Here is a 24,056-nt window from a genome sequence, read left to right as displayed (position 1 = left end):
CACAAAATGTGAGTGCAGGACGTTCCAAATATGCTTCTGTGCTCAGAAAATTATGTTGAGGACAGGACTTTTGATTGCAAGTGAGAATGTATGTCTAAACATGTAGTTTTGTGTCTTCCCTATCCTGTAAGATAGATGCTAAAATCTTTATCTCAATTCATAAGATAAATATTATGTACCCAAGAGAATCAAATGAACAGTGAATTGCAGGAATGCTTTCATCTTGAAATGGCAATATGCATCTAGAAATCAAGAACCAGATATTGGCTACTTCTGAACTAAGAGTTATGGACAGTATTCACGGTATTCATCACACACACTGGATATAATATTTTAGTCTTCATAGTGCTCCAGGAGCTTTTCTTTTTTGTAATTAGGAGAAAAACAAATCTTTGCCTTCAAGATTTTTTACAAATACTGTTAGGACAAAATGCACAAGCATAATTAGAAGCTGAAATAAATAACTAAGATCTGAATAAGACAATAACATAAATACTACATCTTCACTCATGTAATTTAGATTGCTTCCACTGTGCTTCACGTGTCCAAATTAGCTGTTTTCCTTCAAAGAAATCTGCAGAAGCAAGGTCAGGTACATGAGTTGTGACTGCGTAGTTGCAAATTTAGCACTCATTTAATATTTTTAATAATGGATCTAAATAATTTTGTTATGTGGAGATACATAGGCTCAAAATTTTCTTTATTCTTTTGATTTGCTACTTTTCTGGGATTTGCCATGTTTCTTGCATAACAATAATAGCATAAGCTATGATAAAATGCCCCTTTTTCATTTTATTATAACGTCTTAAAGATGTATGTGAAAGTTTGCCAAAACCCTGAGATTTAGTGCTAGAGAGGCTAGTCTTCTATGATTTTGAAGCAGTGATGTATTTCTTATGCTTAATAGGAGATGGGCTTTTCTTTTAGAAAGTATCCTTTAATCTCAAAGTTTTCCTTGCCACGAGGAGGAGCAGATCAAAAAATATAAATTAACAAAAAATAATATTTTAACATGTTTTTTTACTTCCTATTTCTACAAACTATCAATGAACATTTTTTTCCAGTTGGATTTAATGGGCATGGAGATACCATCTTTCTGGTTTTCAGTATCTGATACTGTTGAATTCTGCACATTCCCAGTCAGAAATCAGTGGTTTTGTTATGATTTATTGATTGCATGTTCTTGGTGGTGTTATTTTGTTCTCTGAACTTTATGAGAGAAATCTGTTTTGTTTGTTTGTTTGTTTTTTAATTTTGACCACAAATCCTGTTACCAAACTCCTTTTTTTTTTACTGCAGCTGTCAAAAACAACTGAAAACAGCCAGCAGGATTTGGAGCACTGTTATTCAAGCTTATTTTTAAAAAAAATGTTTCTGTGGCATTTTTATATTTACATTGCTAAGTTTAACTGATGACTTCTTAAGCAATAGCCTGTAAATATTTTACTAATTTAGGTCTCCCACAAATTGTGGAAATTCTGTGAAGCAACACACTCTTCCCAGTTATCTGGGAAAAATTGTCTGTAAAGGTCTTTCAGATTTTGCTGTAAGCCTTCATGTTTAGCCAAGAACTGTTAAAAGCAATTAACGTTCCATTATCAGTTGCAGTTTAACAGCCTAAAGAGAAGACACATAGTACATATTTACAGGTAAACTCAGAAGATAATTAAAGCTGTATTATTCAATTGCTTCATTTATTGAATTTCTTATTTATTAAAAAAAAGAAAAAACAAAAGGAAAAAAAGAAAGAAAAAGACATAATATGGACCAGCACTGTGGTGAGAATACAGACATTTCATATATTATGGAAGCACAGTTCATTCTTTTTTTTCCACAATTAAATCATATAGATGTTTTCTGCAAAGACACATTCTGCATTACACTTCAGAGCACTAATATTATTCAATAATTTTCAGTTTTCTGAATTTCATTTGATTTATCATTTTTCGTTGCTCAGACTTGTTGTTCTGGAGAATTTTTTCACTAATATCAGGGAGGGAAGGAAGGAAGGAAAGGAAGGAAAGGAAGGAAGGAAGGAAAGGAAGGCAGGAAGGAAAGGAAGGCAGGAAGGAAGGAAGGCAGGAAAGGAAGGAAAGGCAGGAAAGGAAGGAAAGGCAGGAAAGGAAGGAAGGAAGGAAGGAAAGGAAGGCAGGAAGGAAAGGAAGGCAGGAAGGAAGGCAGGAAAGGAAGGAAAGGCAGGAAAGGAAGGAAGGAAGGAAGGCGTTCAGGTTTCATAGGGCTTATACTTCTGCTTTGATGCCTTTGTTTAAGTGAGTTGTTGGTTAATTAAGATAGTAGTTTTCCTCTCTAAGTGCTTGTTCATTGCTTTTCCTAACTTTAATGTAAAAAACCCACAAAACAGGAAGGCATTTTTCAAAAGCTTTTCACTATGCACCATGAGCAGTTGTTGACTGAAATTGTCCGGGAGGTTTTCATCACTTCTTCCCTGCCTGGTAAAACAGGTTGTATAAGGTACCATCAAACTATTCATTCATAGTCAATTGGCACTACACAAGGATGAGAGGCTAACCATAGCAACTGTCCCTTCATTAGTGAAGTTACAATGCCATGTATGAATGTACCTCAATCTTCAACTTGCTGTTAGGTGAGCTATTGAAAGTATGACAGTGCATCATGGTGCAAGGCTCCTCCTCATCTTCTTGTTCCTCTTCACAGTTGCTTCCACTACTTTCTTCTTCAATGCTGCTCATCTTCCCAGCCTTGGTCTGCCAGGAGGCCACATGGCTCTTAGCGCTCTCATACGCAGAAGCTGGCAGGTATCCCCTTCCCATGATTTCCAAAAGATTTGTATTGTGCATACAAAGGCAGTCAATGGACAGGATGCATTTGGTACTGGATTTTTTTTTTTTTCACTGCAGTGTCTGAAGCAGCACTATTCAACTGGCAAAATCTAGACCCCAGCTATGAATAAATTTTAGGCAGTTTCATCCTGTGTCCTAAAATTTAGTGTCTGTCACCACTTTTCCAATCCTTTCAGGCACATGAATGTGACAAGTGTTGCAGTTCTCATTTCTGAAGAATTCATGAAGAGACTGACTTGAACCACAGTCCTGTGGAGTTAAAATTCTTTGTGGACCTCAGTAACCAGCCTTCTTAGGTTGCAGTAGGTGTAGGTGTAGACATAGGAGCCTCATCATGAAATTATTTTTCTCAGTAGGTCATTAAAAACCATGGAATCATAGAATGGCTTGGGTTGGAAGGGTCTTTTAAAGGTTATCTAGTCCAACCTCCCTGCAATGAGCAGGGACATCTTCAGATGACTTAAAATGCAACAGAGGATGAAACTTTAAACTGTCACCAGTAAAGACTTTTCTTTGTCTTTTTTTTTAATTTCAGAATTTATTTTCTATTTATTTCAGAAATATAGAATTGTGAGGGTTTAGTTTGTTACAAATTTAAAAACACTGTTGGTGAAATCATAACTCTTTGGAAACATTCCATGTTTTGTTTCCTGCTGTTTCTTGTTCTTGCTTCTACTATAAGGAAACTAAACAGCAAACATAAGGCTGATGGCTTTTTCAGCTGGGCAATCTGGCATTTTATTACTTGAGTCTTATGATGTTACTGTAGAGTTCCTTGCACTGATAATTCCTTTGAACCATCAAAGTTCACTATAACTGGTTCAACATGATTTTGTGAAAGAAAAGTCCCCTGAAGATTACTAAATAGAAAAAAAAAAACCTTGGGTCTGGTTAAGGAAGTTCCTGAGTTGTAAATAGGAGGATTGCTGGGAGACGTACCATATCTGGCCAACTTTTTTGGCCCTTCGTGAAGGCAAGGCCAGGCAAACTTTTTATATACTGAGTACAGTTCCTCTTAGGTTCTTGGTTAGGTTCTTGAGGTAATTAATTTTTTACATCATCCTTATATTTTTCCTGGTTCATGCTTTTTGTAATCTAGTCCAAACCTGTCATGAAAATATTGCAGCCTGTCTTTCAAATTCTCACCATCATTGTTTTTGTGTGAATCACTTACAAAATTTTGTGTTCACTCTAAGAACTCCCCTGCTGTAGTAAACTACAATTTTACTACCCTTAATAACTTATTACAATGTACTGCAGCCCTCAGAACAGAAAGCATTGCAGAAAAATTAATTTTATAAATAAGTTAATAAGGAAATTATCTTTTCTCAACAATGAGGAAGGAATGACAAACAGTGGATGCATCTAGTTGTTTGGTAAATTGAATGTACATAATTTCATGTAGTCAAATATCAAGCTGGACTATGGTAAGTTTTCAAACTCTGAAAGACTGCAACTAGAGCTGCATAAGCTGTATTTATCTGTATTGACTTTGTCAACTCTGTCAGTGTTTCTTAGGCTTATGGTAAGGAAAAGGCGAGATATTTCTGGGAAAGACATGAACAGTCAGGACAATGACATATACATGCACACATACATTTATATGTATTTAAGGAGTGTGTGGACTACCAGTTGCTTAAATAAAATCTTCCATCACTCCTAGTATTAAAAAGCGGTGTGATAACTGCACAAAACCCAGCATGGCTGGGTTATATAATACCCAACAGAACTGCTTGTCAGTGTCTCAGTTACATCACAGTGATGTTGAGCTGCCTTTTCCACATCAGTCTTATCCAAGTAGTCTAGAGGCACCTGCTTGCACTCAGACTTAGAGTAAAAGTTATGTCAGTGAAGGTTCATCTACTCAGAATCACCCTTTGGGGCTTTTTTGGGAGGGAGTTGTTGCTTTTATTTTCATAAGAAGAAAACTATAAATAATTAGACTATCTTGGTTCATATCAAGCCTATTTATTGGCATCCTTTTCCTTTGTGTAATGCTGATTTTACAAACTTAAAATAATTTGTTGCTTATTTTCTGATATGTTCACTCTAATTATTAAGCTTCTGTTTGATCAAAATTCAACAAATGGGTATAGAGAACTCAAACATCAAGGCTTTAAAAGCTGCCAAAGTTTCAACTCTGTATTAGCTCTTTACAATACTGGTAACAAGGCAATTGTTACCAATTAAGAAAAAAACCAGAAGCATAAACTGTAACAATATTCAGCATGTGGCAAAAAGCAGGCATCTTTATACTTTTTCTTGTTAAAATATTGTGTTTGTATGACTTAGGGTATTGTCTACATTCTAAGGCCCTTACTGTTTGTACAGTATTAAACAAAACGGCTAAAGGGCTCTCAAACTGCTGCTTCTGGAATAATGCCTGTCAAAAACACATCCCCAGTCTTTGCTGATGCTGCCTAACTAAAGTGGGGAAGAGCAATGCCTAGCCAAGCACCTCCGCCCCAATGTGTGCAGACCTGGCAAACATGGACTTTGAATTCTGCTACAAACATGGTCAACACAGGGGCTGGCTCTTGTCAGTAGGAGAAGCATGTGGGGGTGAAAACTAACTTTTGCTTTCCTTATTGCAAACTTTGCCCCTGCAGACATCTTCCTGCAAGCATTCCTTAAATCTTTTATCCTATAAATAAAGTGAGGAACATAAAATGGGGATGTATGTGTGCATGATTAAAGACAGATTCTGCACATATTTTTAAAGGCGAATGAAATTAACTGGTTCAAAGTCTATCTTGGGAGTCTCCTGGGCTGAGAGGAGGTTGTCACTCTTATTTATGGGGTCAGATGTCTTATATATGACTTGAAGGAGAAAATAACAACAAATCAAAGAATAAGTTATTCTTAGAATATCCTACAACCTTATAAGTGGCCAGAGCTGGGGCTGGTTATGTATCCATAATACCTTTCCTTTTCTCCCTTTCCTCTGAATTCTTAGAAATCCATTTTCTCTCAAAATTTCCAGAGCTTGCCAAGAGTTCTTCCATTCTTCTCCAAAGTTCAGCATATTTTCTGATGCCATGTGTGCTCTTCCCACCACTTGGTTTGCTGAGCTGTGCCCCCTCTGCCTCTCACACCTCTCTGTCCCCTGACAGTGTCCTCCTGCTGGTTTTCTGATTGCAGGATGGGGTCCTAAAAGCACTGGGACCACCCAACTAGGGCAGGAGAACAAGCTCCAAGGTGGGCCAGACACAGCAAAACCGTGTCCTGTGTCAGTAATGCTTTAAAAAGTGTTTTTCAGAGGGCACACCAGCTGAAATCCTGTGTTTGTGGTTTGCAGAGATCCCCTTGGTCTTGTACCTCTTTGCTCTGATTTCTGTCACCTGGCTGTGGGGAGGACTGCACATGGCTTACCGGCACCTCTGGATGTTAGTCTTCTTCATCATCTTCAACAGCCTGCAGGTAAGAGCCAGCACCTGGTCCTTTGGTCTTCTCACAGGCCTGGGGGTGTCTTCTCCACTCACGTGTTTGTCACTTTGGCCTCACCAGGTGAACAACATCGAATAACTCACTGTGACAATGTGGAAGTATTAATTGTGTATTCTGTTTATTTCTCAAACTGACATATGGAACGTATATTAAAGCAAGGGATCCATTGTGTTTAAACAATAGCACTATAACTGCAGAGATTTAATTTCATAGCTAATGCACTCAGAAAGAAAATTGCTTGCTTCTGTATGTAAAGTGTTACTGAGATAATTATACCAGTAAAACTGAAGTATCTACAGCCTTTGCAAAATCACTGCATATTTAAATTTTCTGTAGATGTTAACAATAATAATAATAATAATAATCCAAATATTTTATATTATATAGCCCTAAGACTGAATTTTTTTCCATTGTAAGAGGTGAACCTTGAGGATTAACTCATATAACATATATATTGGTAAAGCAAATAACTTTTATTGAAAAAAAGGCCAAATAAAGACTAAATGTTCATCATTAGTCATAAAAAATGTAAATAACCCTTTCCAAAATTTTACACATGTAAGTGTTTCCACTGGGCTCTCTAGTGCATTGAACTGCATTTAATGCCATATTGCACACTGCAGAATTATGTACAGAATAGAGGTTATTGTATCACAGATGGGAAAATCTCTCTGATATCTGAAAACAGTGAAATTAGCAGAAAATGTAAAATTATATATTATGATCTTTGGAGGGCAAGTTCTTCTGCATTCAAATGTGCTCTTCTTACTCTTTTTATAATATAAATCTCTGTGATACCTTTTATTTCCCAATATTAAAAATCTTTATAGCCCATCAAACAAAAATAATTAATTAAAAAGGCATATTTTCACAAAATAGATTTATTATAAATTCAAAAGGTGGGAGTTTTCTTACGTAGTATTGGAATATTTTCAAAATTACATCTCAGAAATATATATTTTTTTTTAGTTGAGGAAAAAAATGCACCTTATTCTCCCTGTAATATATTTGATTTTTCTGTGTATATTGTCATTTAACTGTTCTGTATATATTGGCATATATTGACATATATTGGCTCTGCTTCACCAATAGATGTGGTCTTTTTTGGCTTCTTGCCTTACTGCTAGTTCCTCATATCTGGGAAATAATTGTATATGACAACAGCCCTGCAGAAAATAATGCAGCATCTCTATTCAAATTACGTCAGTATTGGTCTTCCACATTAGGAAAAGAAACCTGTTATTTTTGTTATTTCTAGCCCTAGAGAATCAGTAAAACCTGAAATATAAAATAATTTTTTTCTTTATTCAAAGGAGGTGAAAACATTTCAAATGCATAGTCTCTTCCTGTTTATTATTTTAAATTAAAACAGATGTGTCTGGAGCTCCAACTCAAACAGTAGTAAAAAAACCTTTCTTTTCAGCTATGAGGAGATCAATAACTTATACTCCATGCTTTAAAAGCAATTTTTATCCTTTGCTGGATTTTTGTGACCTAAAACGTAATAGAACAGTATGCACTACATTTTAAAACTATATACTAAGTGCTTTTTAAAGTATAAAGCTACCATATATTGAAAAGGGAAAGAGCTTTCTGATGTTATGTACCCTGAGAGAAGTTTAAAAAATAGAGTAGCTCTTTCACAGTACTAGAGTTTTTAAATTTGTTTTAGTAGATGATTGTGTTCAGTGCTTTGTAACTCTCTATAATAAAATAAGTTTGAAAAGTATTTCCTGAAATGCCCCTACATGTTAAATAACCATCCTATACAGAATGTTCTCCTCTTTTAAAGTTAGGATTTATCCAGTGAAGAAATGGAAAAACTGGTATGTGATTCAGGTGACCAGACATGTGGCATGAAATGAAAAACGGGGAAGGAACAAGGTGAAAAGTCTGTAGATTTCTTTAATCTATGTGTTTCCTCAAATAACCAGATACAACTAACTTAGAGAAGACATCAGTATGCAAACTCTTTGTGTAGAACAAAATTATGTGTTACAAATACTGAAAGGAAATTAAGGTTTTGCTCTAGGCAGGTATAGCTTCAGAAAGCTTTTTAGACCATGTTCCCACTGATGAGGGGGTGGTCTTGGGGAGTACACACTTCCTGCTGAGAGTAATTCTGATCTACAGGCCAGGCTACAGGCCAGGATCATCCAGCCCATGGGCATGTCATGTCCAGTGTCCTTTGAAGATTTAATCTCAGCCCATCTGTTTGTGACTGGGAAAGGAAATGGGACTTGATAGCAGATAATGCATTTTCATAATGATAACAGTAGAAACTAGTTATCTTTGTAGTGCATTCTGTTGGCATCTTATCCTCATGTCTTTGTCAGCTCTCAGAATTGGTGATTGTTAAAACAAGGTCATTTTTCTGCAATAAAAGGTGGGTTTACCATTTATTGGTGAGCATTTCTACTATACAGCAAGCCCTGTTTCAGCTGGAAAGTAATTAATTGTTCATTAAGAGCTTTTTCATTATAGAAAAGAGGACATGAAATAGTTTACAAGAAGCAGAGGCCTGGTTCCCTGCTGCTCAGGAGCTATGAACCGGGTAACGAAGCATAACGTGACCCATTAAAATGTGTTATATGTCCAAATGGATTCAACATAGGAGATTGAAAGGACGCTGAATGTTATCCATTGTGTTCGTTTAGCCTTATGACATGCATTTCCCAGGAAATGCACTTGAAAAGTCATCCACTCAGTACAAATTGTTTCCAAGCACTTCCTGCAGGAAATAGTTCCCATCGGAGACAAGTTTATAGTATGAGCTATTCTAGTGCATGGTGGGGAAAAGCAACCCTTTCCCTGTAACTTCAGGAATAAACATGCAAATAGCTGTATGGAAGGGCAGTAGCTGATTTACAAAACAAAAAGCACATTTGGAAAACCATGAAAGAAAAAGAATAAAAAGGGTCTTTAGGATAAGGTATTTTGAATTCCTTAGCAGTATGCACCTAATTGTCCTACCCAGACAGCATCTGTGATGCACAAACGTAACCTGTTGCTCTTACGTGAAAAGCCTCAGCTCCTCATCTTTTCCCTTGTGGAACAGAAAAAACATTCACCTCTTTTCTTAGCTTATGATTGTCAGTGTGGATTTATTCACAAGATATGTTTTCTTGGGTCAGGAGTGAAAGAATAAGCTGCTATCTTGAGTACTTCTCTCCAATGTTTGGGATTTCACAAGCTCTTTTGCATGCACTATACCCATCTAAATGATCAACATGTTTTTCATGCAGTGAGGGGAGTGTTTCTGATTTGTGTGGCTGATGTCAACAGCAGCATATTTGCATTCTATGGATCCAAATTCAGGGCAGTGGGTGGATCTCTCCATTGTTTGCAAAGGGATTTAAGTGAGGCTTTAGACCCATTCCTAGGCTATTACCTGCAGCCAACTTTCTATGTATAATCTAGATATTTCTTTGGCTATATTTACAGCAAACTGCACGACACACTTCCATCCTCTATCTTTTTAACTTAGGGTGTATCTACACTGTAAACTACAAGGTATTAGGTATGCCATAGATATACCCCAGTCACAGTTTCTTTGTGATAAGCCCCACCATTCTCCTCTCTCAGCAATAAATTAATTAAATTTTTCAATACGTAATTTTGAATTGAAACATGAATCTTATGAAATACTGTGATATTACCCATCAACAGTATAAAAACTCAATTTTTCAGGAATTTTATATCAGGAGAAAATATAAATGGCAGCTAGTAGGTATCTATGTCATGATTAATGACAGTATTCAAAAAATCCTTATGTGTTTGTTTTGGATTATGCAGGTAAAGGTTAAAAGTCTGCCTGTTCTGTATTTGAGTATACCAGACAACTCATGCCCGTGTAATTAGCTTCAGTGTTACATGCAAAATACTTCTTCCCAAGAAACACAGGAAAAGTCTGGAAATAAGACTTGATTGATGGTTTTCCAAACTGGGCAAATGGGCTGACTTGCCTAACGCAATGTCTCAGTTTAGAGACAAATTTCAAAAAAAGTTCTGAAAGTCAACTTATTTGTAGTAGATTGCAATAGGGGAAGATTCAGAAGTTCAGATACAAATACCTGAAAAGCCTTTAACAAGAAATATGGGCATACAGAAAACAAGTGAACAGGTGCACATACAAACCCGACATTGACTGGAGAAGATGAGGTTCACCAAATTTCATTAATTAAAATAATTAATTAAAATAATTAAAATAGCTGGGAGAAGGCAGAATGGGAGGAAAGGCTAGCTTGAGTAGAAAAGGAGACAAGATATCAAAGAAAACTAGTAGGTATGTGAGCAAAAAAAACCCCCAAATATTATAATGAGAAATACCCTATTTAAGAAACAATAGAAAAAAATAGTAGGAGGAATCAAGATGACACAGTTTTAGAAGGAAAAATAAAGTTGCAAAAAGACCACATATTGTGATAGTAAAAAGTGAGTAAAGATACACTGTTTTATAAGTAGCTGCATTATATTATGCAGCAAAGAGTATAAACAAAAGTACACAGTTTATAAAGCTCATGCCAGTACCAGTCTCAAATGAAATATGTATTTTTTCCTAGAACATACTATTCAACTCTGGGATGTAACCAGGGAATACAGAGAGGACCACTGCTATAAATAGGCTCACTTCCTGTGTCTCATGACATCTTCTGAAAATGTCTGCTCTGATGAGTCAGAGGCAGACTAGGAGATCCCAAGCAGTGGTTCAGATTATCAAAGCCACACAAAACTAAACAAGATCCAGTACTAGACAGACATGAGATGCGAGTAAATGTGGCAGGCTGTAAAAGGCTGCCTACAGATTTTGCAGAAAGTGATTCTTCACTACAAATAAGCCCAGCAAACGGCAATGAAGGCCTCATAGTAATGCCTCATCTCAAAGATGAGGTGAACACTACAACTTATATCAAGGGTATCAAGAAAAGGACATATGCTTGTTCAAGTAGATACAGTCCAACCAAATCTTCTGTCAGCTGAGTGCATAAACCAAACACAATTAAACACAGGCCAAACAATTCAAATACTACCCCAGACATGAAATAAAATACACATCCAAAGCAACTGACATCTGCATTTTGACATCTGTTCAATAAAGCTGTTTCCGGAGGCTTGGATTCTTACCTGGAAGGAAAGACAATAGTATACGTAGAGCCATTCACTTAACCTTGAAAGTTTTTTCAGTATGTGCATTTTTTTTAAAAGTAAAAATAGCTACAATAAAGCAAATAAAGAAAGCTTGTAACTTTTGAGACTTCGCACTTTTTGACATCAGCTAAACTTCTGGGTTGTAATCTTGATTGGACAGTAGCATTGGTGTGCATTATAGTAGCTGTGCAAACATACAAAGCTGTCCAAGAGACTTGATTATCCAGTGAATCAAGAGAATGCAACAATTTTATATTCCTTTCTCTATGTTTACTACTTCTTTCTTAAAGAAGAGTCCTCTCTGTTCCTAGTTACCACCTGAAACATACTCTAACACATTTTTCCTGTAATTACTTATGAAATTAAGGTAAAAGATTCCATTTAGCTATTCAAGTCCATACATAACGGACCCAAAATCAGTCTATAGCTGAAGACAAAACAAAGAAAAAAGTGGGCAGTGTCAGGTAAACATAGGAAGCATTGTTAGGATAGAACTGAATATCTCTCAAATACACATGAGAAGTTGATGTCAGAAGGGTAGTTTGTGTTTAGAGTTGTGTCTATAATGTGTTTAAATAATACACAGTGAAAGAGTGCATTGAAGTGGGCTTTGATTTACTGGATTTTCAAAACTGATCACTGAAAAAGCATTTAGACTTTTCAGTGAGACACTTAAAATAGAAAAATGTGACTATAATATATTTTTTAAAAAACAAATACAGTAATTAAACATTTTAAATCTTTCAGCGTGTATGAAGGTCTAAGAATTTTACATTATTAATATATTTCAGGAAAGATCTCTTATCATCAATTTTTTGCAATAGAAGGTGAAAAAGTAGTTTTAACCATTCTCCTTGGGAGGTGTTAGTAATGGCCAGAACTATGTGGTACATAACAAGTAAGAAATGCAGCTATAACATGTACTGCTGCAATCAGTGGAACTATATCCACTTAAAAGGACTTGGGATCAGGTGTGTTCTTTTCATTTTCCACCTCTGTTAATATGAGTTGACTTTTCTTACTGTGAAGAATAAAATAACAATCAAGTTAGTTTGGTATCTGTAAGAAATTACTCATCTTCTGTTTTGCATTGCTACCAATCTCTTTCTGTCACGATAAATAGCTTTTTTTCCTTCATTTTCTTTTTTTTTTTTTTCCCCAATAACTCAGGTAAAAGAAGTATCTTGGTATAATTATAATGTAGAATCAATTTCTTCTTTTGCCTTTAAATTCAAGCTACTATATTCTTTACTGCTGTTTTAAGACCATTAATTGATACGGCTGAAAGGGCTTGATCCAAAAATGCTTTGGTGACTGAGGATAAGCATGATAGCAAGGAAAAAGATAATATTGCTCTCAAATTTTAGGAAGGCAAAGCATAACTTCAGAAAATTGGGGACTGACAGTATTAGGGAAAATGAAATTCCTCTTAGAAATTTGGTAAAGCACATACCAGGCTTCACCAGAAAGAATTTATCCAGCAGATTGAGTTATCACGCCTGTCCACTCAGAGTGATGCCACACATTGAAAACTCCATCCAGTTTTTGAATCTCCATTCCACGAGAGGTGGAGAAACTATCGGTGTCCAGGGGAAGAGTGGTCAGAGCACATGTCCTTTGGATGGAGCACATGTCCTTTGAACAGTGTTTGAAGCTAGGTTTATTTAGTCAGTTGAGGAAGACGCCACTGGACAATGTAATACCAGCATGCAAATATTTGGAAGGTGGTTAAAAAATTACATTGTCATACTCTTCCTCTCTACTCTTTTCATAGCTCCAGGTAACAGCAACAAGGGTATGGCCACAGAACTTTGGTATGGGAGGTTCAGACTGGATATCAGGAAAAATAATTCATGAGATGGAAGTAGGGAACTGGAACTGCTTCGCAAAGAAACAGTTTGGAATCTCCACTGTTGTAGGGTTTTAAAATTCACCTAGACAAGGATACCTGATTAATGGACTGACCCTCTGAGTCTACTGAATGACCTTCAGACATCCCATCCAGCCAGTTTTTCTGTGGTTCTATGATTTGACATGTGGTAAACCTTATTCACAACCCATTCATTGTGATAAATGAACACCAGTTACATGGACTGAGCCCATTTTTAGGAAGGCACCAAATATTACAGAACTAATGATAAACCCCAAAAATCTGGGAATTATATAGATAAGAAAGTTTAAATAAGACTTTAGCTATCTTTAGGAATGACTTCGAAGCAGTAGGTTCAGTTTCTTAAGTTTCCGCACTGCAGAGTGTTCTCTATGCATACATATCTTCCTGCTGAACATTGTTGCCTTATGGAGGCTGATCTGAATTTTTCTATTAAATAAATGCATGTGAAGTTTTAATAGCCTCTAGGAAAAAAACATTCCCTTTTCTTCCACCCACACATTTCCTGCACAAGAACCCTCTATATTGTACAAGCCTGATGTTTCACCAGTATGAGAAGGATGTTTTCTCCTTTTCTTCATAATAAAAACAGATGAAGCCTTGTTTGGGAGATTGTAAAATTCATGTAAAAAAAAATGTAATATTTTCCTTATTTTATGTGCAGCTTCAGTGGCCTTCAAGCAACTACTGCAGAAAAATGAATGCTCTACTGATTTTCTCTCTCTTAGTTTCATTATTACTCAGCATATTAATGACATGCAATTTTAGCAGAAACCATGATAACCTAAGATTTCATTAAGTGTTTCATGAAGTAACACAGTAAGGATTGACTTAATTAACTTTTTTCCCCCTCTGAAGTGTATGCAACATAAAGACCTCTAAATATTTTATTGTATCCTTGACTTAGAATACATTTTAAAGAGGTGTCACATTTGGAAATTGTTTAATTTTTCGTAATGTCATCCATCTGATAAGTGTGGAAGGAATATGAGTTAAGGGACCACCACACAGCCATGATTTGTAGATGACTTTTGAATGGGCAAGAGAAGAGCACAGGAAGGGGTGTGAAAAATGTGTACAGATTGGGAAAAATAAAATCCAATCAGTTTGGTCCTTATAGAATCAAATCACATGGTCCTTATAGAATAATACAGGAAAGAACTCCTGTCATGTATGTAAAAAGTTATTGCATACAGCCATCAGTGTGAGTTCAGAAGGAGTTCCAAACTCCAAAAAAATATAGGCTGCTCAACAAGTTTGCTCCCCTAGACACAATTAAAATCATCTAGAAGCCATTTGTGAGACCAGTCTTTGGCAGCTTATCCTAATAGCAGTTCAAAAAAAGCATTTCTGGTATTAATCTGTATGCACATGCACTGCAAATGTTTATTTTACAGTGAGGACAGAGCAATTCCCTAAGTACAGTTGATAATGACTTTGCTAGCCCAGGAAATACAGAATTAGAAGGTGTCCAGAACAGGACAAAATTAGCCTAAAAGAAACTCTTCAATGGATTCTTTTTAGAAGTGCTTTCCTCTAAAGAATCACAGAACTATTTAGGTTGGAAAAGACCTTTGAGATCATCAACTCCAACCTATGACTCAACACCACCTTGTCAACTAGACCATGGCACTGACTCTTTTCTTAAACACCTCCAGGGATGGCGACTCCACCACCTCCCTTGGCAGCCCATTGCAATGTCCCATCACTCTTTCTCTGAAGAACTTCTAATGTCCAGCCCAAAACTCCTCTGACACCGCTTAAGACTGCATCCTCTTGTCCGGGTGTCGGTGTGGACTAAAGAGAAGGTAGTTGGCCAAAAGAAACAGTGATTCTTTGAAAGAGTGGCATGATATGAAAATAGATTGTCTTTAACTCAAAAGTGGTTTGGAATAGAATGAAGGAAGAATCCATGAAATAAGGCTGGGAGACTTTTATACATCTACAACAATGGTACAGTTGCATCTTATATTCTAACTGTGTTTTGATTTTGACAACTAGAAGCCTGTTAGTTAGATAGCAGTTTTACAATTAAAGATCAGATACTTATAAATAATATCTGGTTTGGATATATTGAAGTTATCATACTAATCCAAACCGTTATCTGCTAACCTGGACAAAATAAAAGCAGCTAATCTGTTCAACTAATAGGCAGGTATTTAAATACAGTTTCTCAGCAAAATTGAAGGAGAAAGATTTAAGGAAAAAATATGGTCAAAATAAAATGAGAAAAGTATAAAAAATAGTAATACTGGCTCTTGATACTAATCTTTACTTGAATTTTCCTTGTGAGCATGGCAGAAGAAATGCTATTATATCTGTTTTATTACACAAATTTAGGTGTTACTGTTTATTCAGAGGACCTATGAGTCCCAAGTAATGAAATAGATCAGCTTTAGTCTGCAGAATGAGTTAATATGGATTATATGAGATCCAACCACACTAAGTGCTGAATTATGCAGTAAGATATGAGTAGTGAAAGAATTTCTGCTATAAATTGAAAAGATATAGATATAGATATAGATATAGATGATATAGATAGATATAGATATAGATACAGATATAGATATAGATAGATATACATAACAAGTAGAAACTGGGATGAGTGTATTACTTATCTCAGGACAAATGCAAATCAGCAGTATAATACAGGTCTGAAAAAAGCAAATATGATGCTAACTTTGTAAACAAGAGCAATTTAAATGCTATTGTAAAAGGGATTGGTGATGCATTATTTGGGATCCTGTGGAGATTTCTAAGCCCGTTGGTCCAAGAGATGAATTCTGTATATGATAGTAGTAGGAAAAGAAAGCTTAAGTGGTAAGCAGGCTTTTGAAAATCTTATTTCAGAAGCCTGAAAGTATTTCACATGTTATCAGTCATCTATTGTCTGTGTGCATATTGGCCTTGATCCAGCAGCTATATAATCACACTGGTGTCATCTTGCACGCAAAATAGTGTATCCTAAATTTTTAGTGACTTCGGTCTGTTTTCAGAACTGACTCTAATTAAGAACAACTTTTTAAGTTCCAGCACCTCGATTCTGTTCAGAAGGCAGTGTGGTGTGAGGGCACAGACAAAGTGTTGAGCATCTTACATCCAGCATTACATTCACTTTGCCTGCATGTACTAGCACAGTGCTCTGACAGCTGTGGGGCAAACACTTAAACATCTAACCTGCTCAGAAACACTGAGTGTGGTGTGACCTCATACCATTAAGTTCTTCAAGATTTTCAGTGTTTCCATCCATTTACAAAAAGTCCATGAATTTAAGGAATGTGTTAACTGCACTGTTGTAAATTCATTTACAATTCAGTTTGTTTGAAAATATGTGAATGTAATGTTGTCAGGGTTTCCTTTCTGTATCGAATTTTGGTGATGGATTTTATTGTCCAAAAGGGAGCCTGTCAACAATTAGATGTGAGATCTAAGTATAACTGCTCAGAAGCAGCTCTGTCAGGAAGTTTTCTGATGCATGTGAGAACTGCAAATCTTTTGGGTCTGGAAGGAGTTGAGCAACTGTGAAGCTGGAGCTAACCACAGCTGGATGAAAATTGCTAAATTATGTTTTCTTTTTTTTCAGCAAAATGTCAAGTATTTCTCTTTTCTTTTTGCCTTTACAAAGGTCACTTTGACTTAAAAAAGCATCAAATCAACATGTACTGACAGCTGTTTTTTTGTTTAAATCTTCAGATATGTTGTTTTGCTGTTACAACAGAGCCATGAAAAGTTTTAGTGACAAATATCCTCAATTACAAAACTAGGAAACACAATGATATTTTTTCTTTTTTCTTTCTATACCTTCTTAATGGAGAGTGATTAGAAGATTTAGTTTTGAGAGGGCTATCTTTTATTTCCTCTGTGTGGGTGCCTATGATTGTGTGTAAATAAAGCACATAATCTACTGGAGACTTGCTAATGTTGTGATTGTGCTTCAAAAAATGTGAAACAGTAAAGCAAGCTGAAAATTTTGACTCATCCTTAAATAGGCTCAAATACTCTGCATAACTGGTGGTAGATTTTGAAATTTCAGTATTTCTTATGCCCCAGAGCCCCCTGGGATTAATCTTTTTCCAATCCCAGAAAAGAGAAAATTGGCATTTTAATACACAGAGTGATTCCATTCTGAGTGTGATGCCTTAAGAGGCCTCCTAGAAACAGAGACTAGACAGGAGTAAAGGAATAAAGGTAGGTATTTATTTGAAAGTCCTTCAAGGGTACACCCTGGGAAGCCAGAGGCTACTGCCAAGATGGACCCCAAGATGGACCCCAGGTCACGAGTTCTTCACACTTTTATAGGTTTGGTTCATTTGCATATCAGGGTTAATTCTCCAATTAAAGCTTCAGTTTAATGATGTAATTCCCCTCCACTTGCCTTCCTTTAGAGGCTTTTGGATTATACTTTTTGGGCCTAGGATGGTCGGTGTCCTTGGAGAACAGGCCTGGAGAGGCTTTGTTATGTCTACCTACCACAAGTGAGCAGAAATTAACAGGCTACAAGAAACTTCAGAGTTACACACTAAGCAGTACAGAATTTGAAAAATATAAAAGTTAAAACCTAAGGCATCAAGTGAAGAAGAGCCAGCATCTCTTGCACAACCTTTTTCTCATTCCTGACTTCTGAAAGGTAACAGGAAAACAGTGATTCTCACCATGAAGACTTCCGCTTTCCTTTAAAGCTTTGTTATTTTCACACTAGCTTTTCTGTTCCTCCCATTATTTGCCAAGTAGGCCAATGTATGTGACAGAAATTTTTACTTCATAAAAGGAATATGTATTTACAGATCTGTTTTCAATTCTCTAGTTTCATTTTCTTCAGTGAACATAAAAGGGTTATAGTCACACTCCCTACCACTGGGCTAATTTATCACACTGATTTCCAAAGGCTTTTTACATGGTCAGTAAGGAAGGAAATGTGAGCATGCTTCACCAGAAATGTGTGAGGTTCCTGCTTTCACTTAATATAGCATTTCAGTATTTAGGCTTTGAGATTTCATCCCAAAGACAACACTGTTGTTAAGCATATTTGTCCCCTTCTGCCTGGATTTAAAAAAAATAAAATCTAGACATTGCATACACTGAAAACAGAAAATCAGAAATCACCCATCCCAATATTTTTTTGGCTATTTCAGAATCCTTTTTCATTTTTTTCTAAGAAATAGGTAGTCTCAAAAGGCAAAACAAATTATTTCTATCCACATTTCTCACTGCTTTGCAGATAAGTACAGTGTAGAAGTCCTTCACAAAGCTACAAGTGAGGCCATGGAATCATGATAAGATTTTTGGACCACTTAAGGTTTTTTTAAGAATCACTGTCTAAAGACATAGTCTAAATTCTAATAAATAGTCTAAAAAGTATTTGAACCAAGATCTAGTTGCGTGTGCTAAATTTTTTCAGAAGTTATTATACCAGTCCTTTGAAAAACAATGTAAGCGTCCTACTTTCCTTGAGGACACATGAAAATCAACTGAAAAAGTTTCTTTAAGCCAGTTATGGAACTTTAGAAATACTTAAATTAATGAAAAATTTGATAATTTTGCCTCTCAGAAAATATGTTTGTAGAAAACTATATAAGTATTTAGTGTATTTAGACAAACTTACAGAAATTTGAAAATAAGGAAAATAAAAACTTGGAAATTAAGTATTTTCACTAATGTAATATAAATTTTAAGTTTATATGCAGTAAAGAAACCTCAAAGAACACACAAATAATCATTTGTGCAAACATCACAGTAGGAAACAATGATACATAAAAAACAGAGACTAAATAATTTTTTATTTACTATCTTCTTTTTGTAGTTCACCTGTAGGTAGCAATATCTGTCTGACCAGCCTGTCAGTCTTCAGAGATGGATATTATCATCTCATTAAAGATGGCAGGAATAAAAACTTTGGGAAAATAAGTAAGTTTTCTGGGGCAAACATACTTGCTAATATATGAAGCAAACTTAATGGCTCATACATTTCAGGTTTGCTCTTAATTTATTAAACCACATTACCACTGATCTCTCAGTCTGTGTTGCCTCAAGTACTTTATTTTTGGAATGGATTGTATTTTCTAAATGGAACCCAAATTTAGTTCTACTAGTACATTAAATACCTGTAAAAGTAGAAGGTAGAAGGAGCTGTCAGATGAATGATCTTCAGGACAATCTAAATAAAGACCCTCTTCCTGGAAATGTCTCTTTTTAGATTGCCACCCTCATTTTCATTGACAAAGAGCATTAGCACACACTGTTAGCCACTTTGCTGACATGGTTTGGCTTAGTTTGTAAAAAGTTATTTGTAATAGATAAAATTTGAGGAAAGAGACCAGTGTTATTGTCTTTGGCACAAATTTTACTTCTGGTAATGTGATTTTGTGTCTAATTTTACCTTTAGTTTTGCATCTAGTAATTCATTGCACAAGAATTACTACGTAATAAAGTGAGTGCCATTGCAAGTAACTGAATGCATATCCTTTGAGGAACTCTGTGTCTGAATTCAGAGGAAGGTCTGTGTGGAGCAGTTACCCAACATCTAGGGTGGAGGTTCATCTGAATGTTACAATGTGCATTTTTGCTGAGTGTTCAGAGGAGAATTGTGCCTTGTCCCTAGTCTATTGATATTAAATTATCTTTACAGAAACCTAGTTATACAGTTTTGTATATATAGTTATAGATAATTACAGGTAAATAAAATTTAATATATAAATATTTGAAAATATTTGTTATGTCTTAGTCAGCACAGACACCACCTTAAAAACTCTCACAAGCTGTTGTAGCTTTGAAAGACTCCTAAGGAGAAACATGGACTGACTGTGAGGTAATAGGTGGGTATGTGGAGGGAGAGGCTATGGTTTTACACAAAGAGGTCTTGGAGAAACGGGCTTGGCTGCGTTTAGGAGTGTATGTTACATTACACTGAAGTCCTCCAAGGGAGCCTGCATCAAGGACCACCATCCCGGTGTTGATGGTGGAGACATTGTGCCCAATATGAGAGCAGCAAAAGCAGAAGCATGCTCAGGTCTTTTCCATTCCCATTGTCCTCACTGGAATGGGATGTTGAACATCACCCTACAAATTTCTGCATTCATTAAATTATATGAATTATTGTAATTATTAAATACATTAAATGACACTGCCACACCAGTTATGAGAATTCCTGTACTTCCCTGTGTCACTGGGTTTTATACAGATTTCTGCTTAATCTGCTTAACATAAAATGCTTCAAAATCCACCTGCCTGGCAAAGTTTTCCTGTCTCATTTCAGAATTTCTTACAAATTCCCTCAGGAGATTGGTTTTACCTCTCACCAGGCTTTTCATTACTTACTTATCAGCCCATCTCCTCTGCTGACTTTGCCAAGGAGCCAAAATGCTTCTGCAAACTCTGAACATGCACATTCTGGAGGTGGAAGTCCAATTAGGTCAGTGTTCCCCATCAGGTCTGACCTCTAAGCACCTCCAGGCTTGTGAAGCACACCTCTCTGTGTTGGCCCTGCTCAGCAGGCAGAGCCAGTGCTGCCTGGTATGTGCGGGGAGGATGAGGCTGGAGTTTTCTCCCAGCTCTGAGTGGTGGAGGGATAATGGCAGAACTGGTAGCTGCCTCACTGCCACTGGCAACAAAAAAGTGCAAAGGAAGACAAAATCAAAAAGTACTAAAGTAAAAAAAATTCAAAAAAAATAAGCCCTTGTTAGAGCCATGCACTCTCCTCTTGATGCACCCTGCAGCTCTGCAGCTGTCAGCTGTCTGTGCTCTGCACTGGACTTGCCATGCGGCCCAGACAGCTCTGAAAAACACTTCGGAGAATTTTACAGTGAGAAAACATGATCCTGCAGAGCCAGCAGTTATTGCCATAAAAAAGTGCTGGAAAAGAATAGACAGTAATCTGCAGCCCTCACACAAAGCAAGAGACCTCAGGAGGACATATATTCTCTGCTAAGCAATAGGAAAATATAAGCTAAAATAAAAAAAAACAAAAAAACCCCAAAAAAACCAAACCAAACCCCAAACAAACAAACAAAAAACCCAACAAACCAACAAAAAAACCCAAACCAAACCAAACCAAACCAACAAAAAACAGATGAGAAATTTATTGTTCTTAAAAATGTGTGAAAGGCCATCCTTCAACAGTTCCTATAATATTTTCCTCTGAAGAAATGCTCCACAGATAGCAGGAATTGGTCACAGAGCAGGTCATATCCAAATTCTTCTGTTAAGTGCTGCAAACATGTCTTACACAATTTCTGACATTAATCCATTGCAGAGAATTTCAATGAAGGAAAGCATCTTCTTGTTTTCCAAGGGCAAGGAGAACCAACAATTTTGATACATGTCTCATGACTTAGACTATGTTTAGCTGATTATGGGTAGAGCAACTTTATGGCAAAATTCAATAAATATACCAACACATGGAAATCAGATGTTCCAACTGCTTAGTTTTGAAATACATATATATGTATGTATGTATGTATATATATCCTTTGATATTACATTGGTACATATTGACATGCAATTTATGGTTTTATTAGTAGAATAAATAAGTAAAAACTAATAACTAAATAATATAGAAAATATAAAATAATATTTAATTATACTGTATATATTTAGTTATGTTGTATAGGCCATTACTCTCCCAAGCATTTTTTATGTCTCAAAAATGCAGAGGGATCCCTGTTTAGAGACAGCCATTGGAATGGCTTCAATATTAATTTAATTTGCTCTCCGTTTTCCGTAAATTTTCCTTACTTTTTTTATTTTTTTGTTTGCAACATAGTTGGTATTTCTGTCTGAATCTATTTAGAAAGTCCTGATAGAAATTTTTTGTGGCAATGATCTTTTCTGTTAAAAAAAAGTAACACACAAATGCAAATTCTAGAAAGCTTTCTAAAAAAGCCTCAAGACAGGAGTTTCTAGAAGAAGAATAACAATGGTGGAATTGAGTGCACCCTCAGCAAGTTTGCTGGTGTGACACCAAGCTGTGTGTTGCAGTTGACACGCTGCAGGGAAGCGATGCCATCCACAGGGACCTTGACACGCTTGAGACGTGGGCCCGTGCAAACCTCATGGAGTTCAACAAAGCAAAGTGCAAGGTCCTACACTTGGGTCATGGCAATCCCAAACACACCTGCAGGTTGGGCAGAGAAGTGACTGAGAGCAGCCCTGAGGAGAAAGACTTGGTAGTGATGGTTGATGAAAAACTCAACGTGAGCCGGCAGCGTGCGCTTGCAGCCCAGCGAGCGCTTGCAGCCCAGCGAGCCAAACGTGTTCTGGGCTGCACTCAAAGGAGCGTGGCCAGCAGGGCAAAGGAGGTGCTTTTGCCCCTCTGCTCTGCTCTTGTGGGGCCCCATCTGGAGTGCTGTGTACAGTTCTGGTGTCCCAACAGAAGGAGGACATGGAACTGTTGGAGCAAGTCCAGAGGAGGGCCAAGAAGTTGATAAGAGGACGGGAGCATCTCCCCTATGAAGACAGGTTGAGAAGGCTGGGGCTGTTCAGCCTGGAGAAGGAAAGGTTGTACGGAGACCTCCTAGCAACCTGCCAGTTGAAGGGAGCTGTCCTAGGTTACAATGTAAGATGTAACCAAAGGCATGTATTCTATTATCATCTTCACAAGCTGCTAAAGCAGGTGGGGCAATGTTTGTTATCTCCTACCATGACTCATCCTTGATAACTCCCTCCAGGGTCTATCTCTGTTTAATGGGCAATCCAGGACCCACCACATGACTCACAGAATTACATCAACCCATTGTGAGATGCTCTGCCCAGAGGGAGGAGCCAAGCATTCCCACCTGGATATAATCTGGGGTTTGGAACAGCACAAGCAGCCTTTACCTCTGGGACCCCAGAGGACAAGGGCTATCACTGGACCTTCAGGTGAAGACCAGACCCTTTTCTACAGGATCACTTCTTCAACAGGACCACTTCAACTGGGCTGCTACCACCACCCTGACTAACAGGGTGTCAGGTTGTATCCTGACTCTGTCAGTGTTCTTGTACTATTGCATTTATTTTAATTTTCCTATTAAATTATAATTCTGTCTTGCCATCTCCCACTTGTTTGTTTTCAAACTAGTACAGCACCCTACTGGAAAGCTGGAGAAGGACTCTTTATCAGGAACTGTAGTGATAGGACAAGGAATAATGGGTACAAACTGAAAGAGGGGAAATTTAGGTTACACATTAGGAAGAAATTTTTCACTGTGAGGATGGTGAAGTACTGGAACAGGTTGCCCAGGGCGGTTGCAGATGCCCCAACCCTGGTGCTATTCAAGGCCAGGTTGGATAAGTCCTTGAGCAATCTGATCTAATGAGAGGTATCCCTGTCCATAGCAGCTGGGGTCGGGACTAGATGATCTTTAAGATGTATTCCAAACCCTTAACATTGTATGATTCTGTGATCAAATCCATATGTAGTATAAGTCTGGTTTTTATTTAACTCTGAGTAGCACACCCTGTGAAAAGAGATCTCTAGTACTCTCTTGAGGTACATTTTATTCTCTCCTTGCACAGACTGGGGGTTTATTATCTCAAGCCAGGAAGTGAGTGATTTCAATGACAGGGCCAAATTATACCTCCACTTACTCCTGTTCACCTTCTTGCCAGATAAGGAAGGACATCTAGTCTTTGTCCTCATTTTTGCCCATATTTCCCTTTTCTTGAAGAGCATCCCTAACCAAAACAGTTTTATCTTCCTGCTTTGTAAGACTTGTCTTCTGCATCCCTGAATCTGTTGAAAGGCAGTAAGTATCTATAGGATTTTTCATTAC

General features: G+C 36.9%; 1 protein-coding gene across 10 annotated transcripts in view; it reads left to right on the top strand.

Moving 5' to 3' along the window:
- Positions 1-24,056, top strand: part of ADGRV1 (adhesion G protein-coupled receptor V1) — a 317,856-nt gene that overhangs the window by 243,311 nt on the left and 50,489 nt on the right. For all 10 annotated transcript variants that reach the window (XM_032095167.1, XM_032095173.1, XM_032095171.1 and 7 more), the window contains one exon: positions 6,121-6,242. In XM_032095167.1, the coding sequence (XP_031951058.1) occupies positions 6,121-6,242 (122 nt within the window). The remainder of the gene's footprint in view (positions 1-6,120; positions 6,243-24,056) is intronic.

This window comes from Corvus moneduloides, chromosome Z (assembly GCF_009650955.1).
Source record: "Corvus moneduloides isolate bCorMon1 chromosome Z, bCorMon1.pri, whole genome shotgun sequence".
NCBI classification, from domain to species: domain Eukaryota; kingdom Metazoa; phylum Chordata; class Aves; order Passeriformes; family Corvidae; genus Corvus; species Corvus moneduloides.
This window is presented reverse-complemented; position numbering and strand designations above follow the sequence as displayed.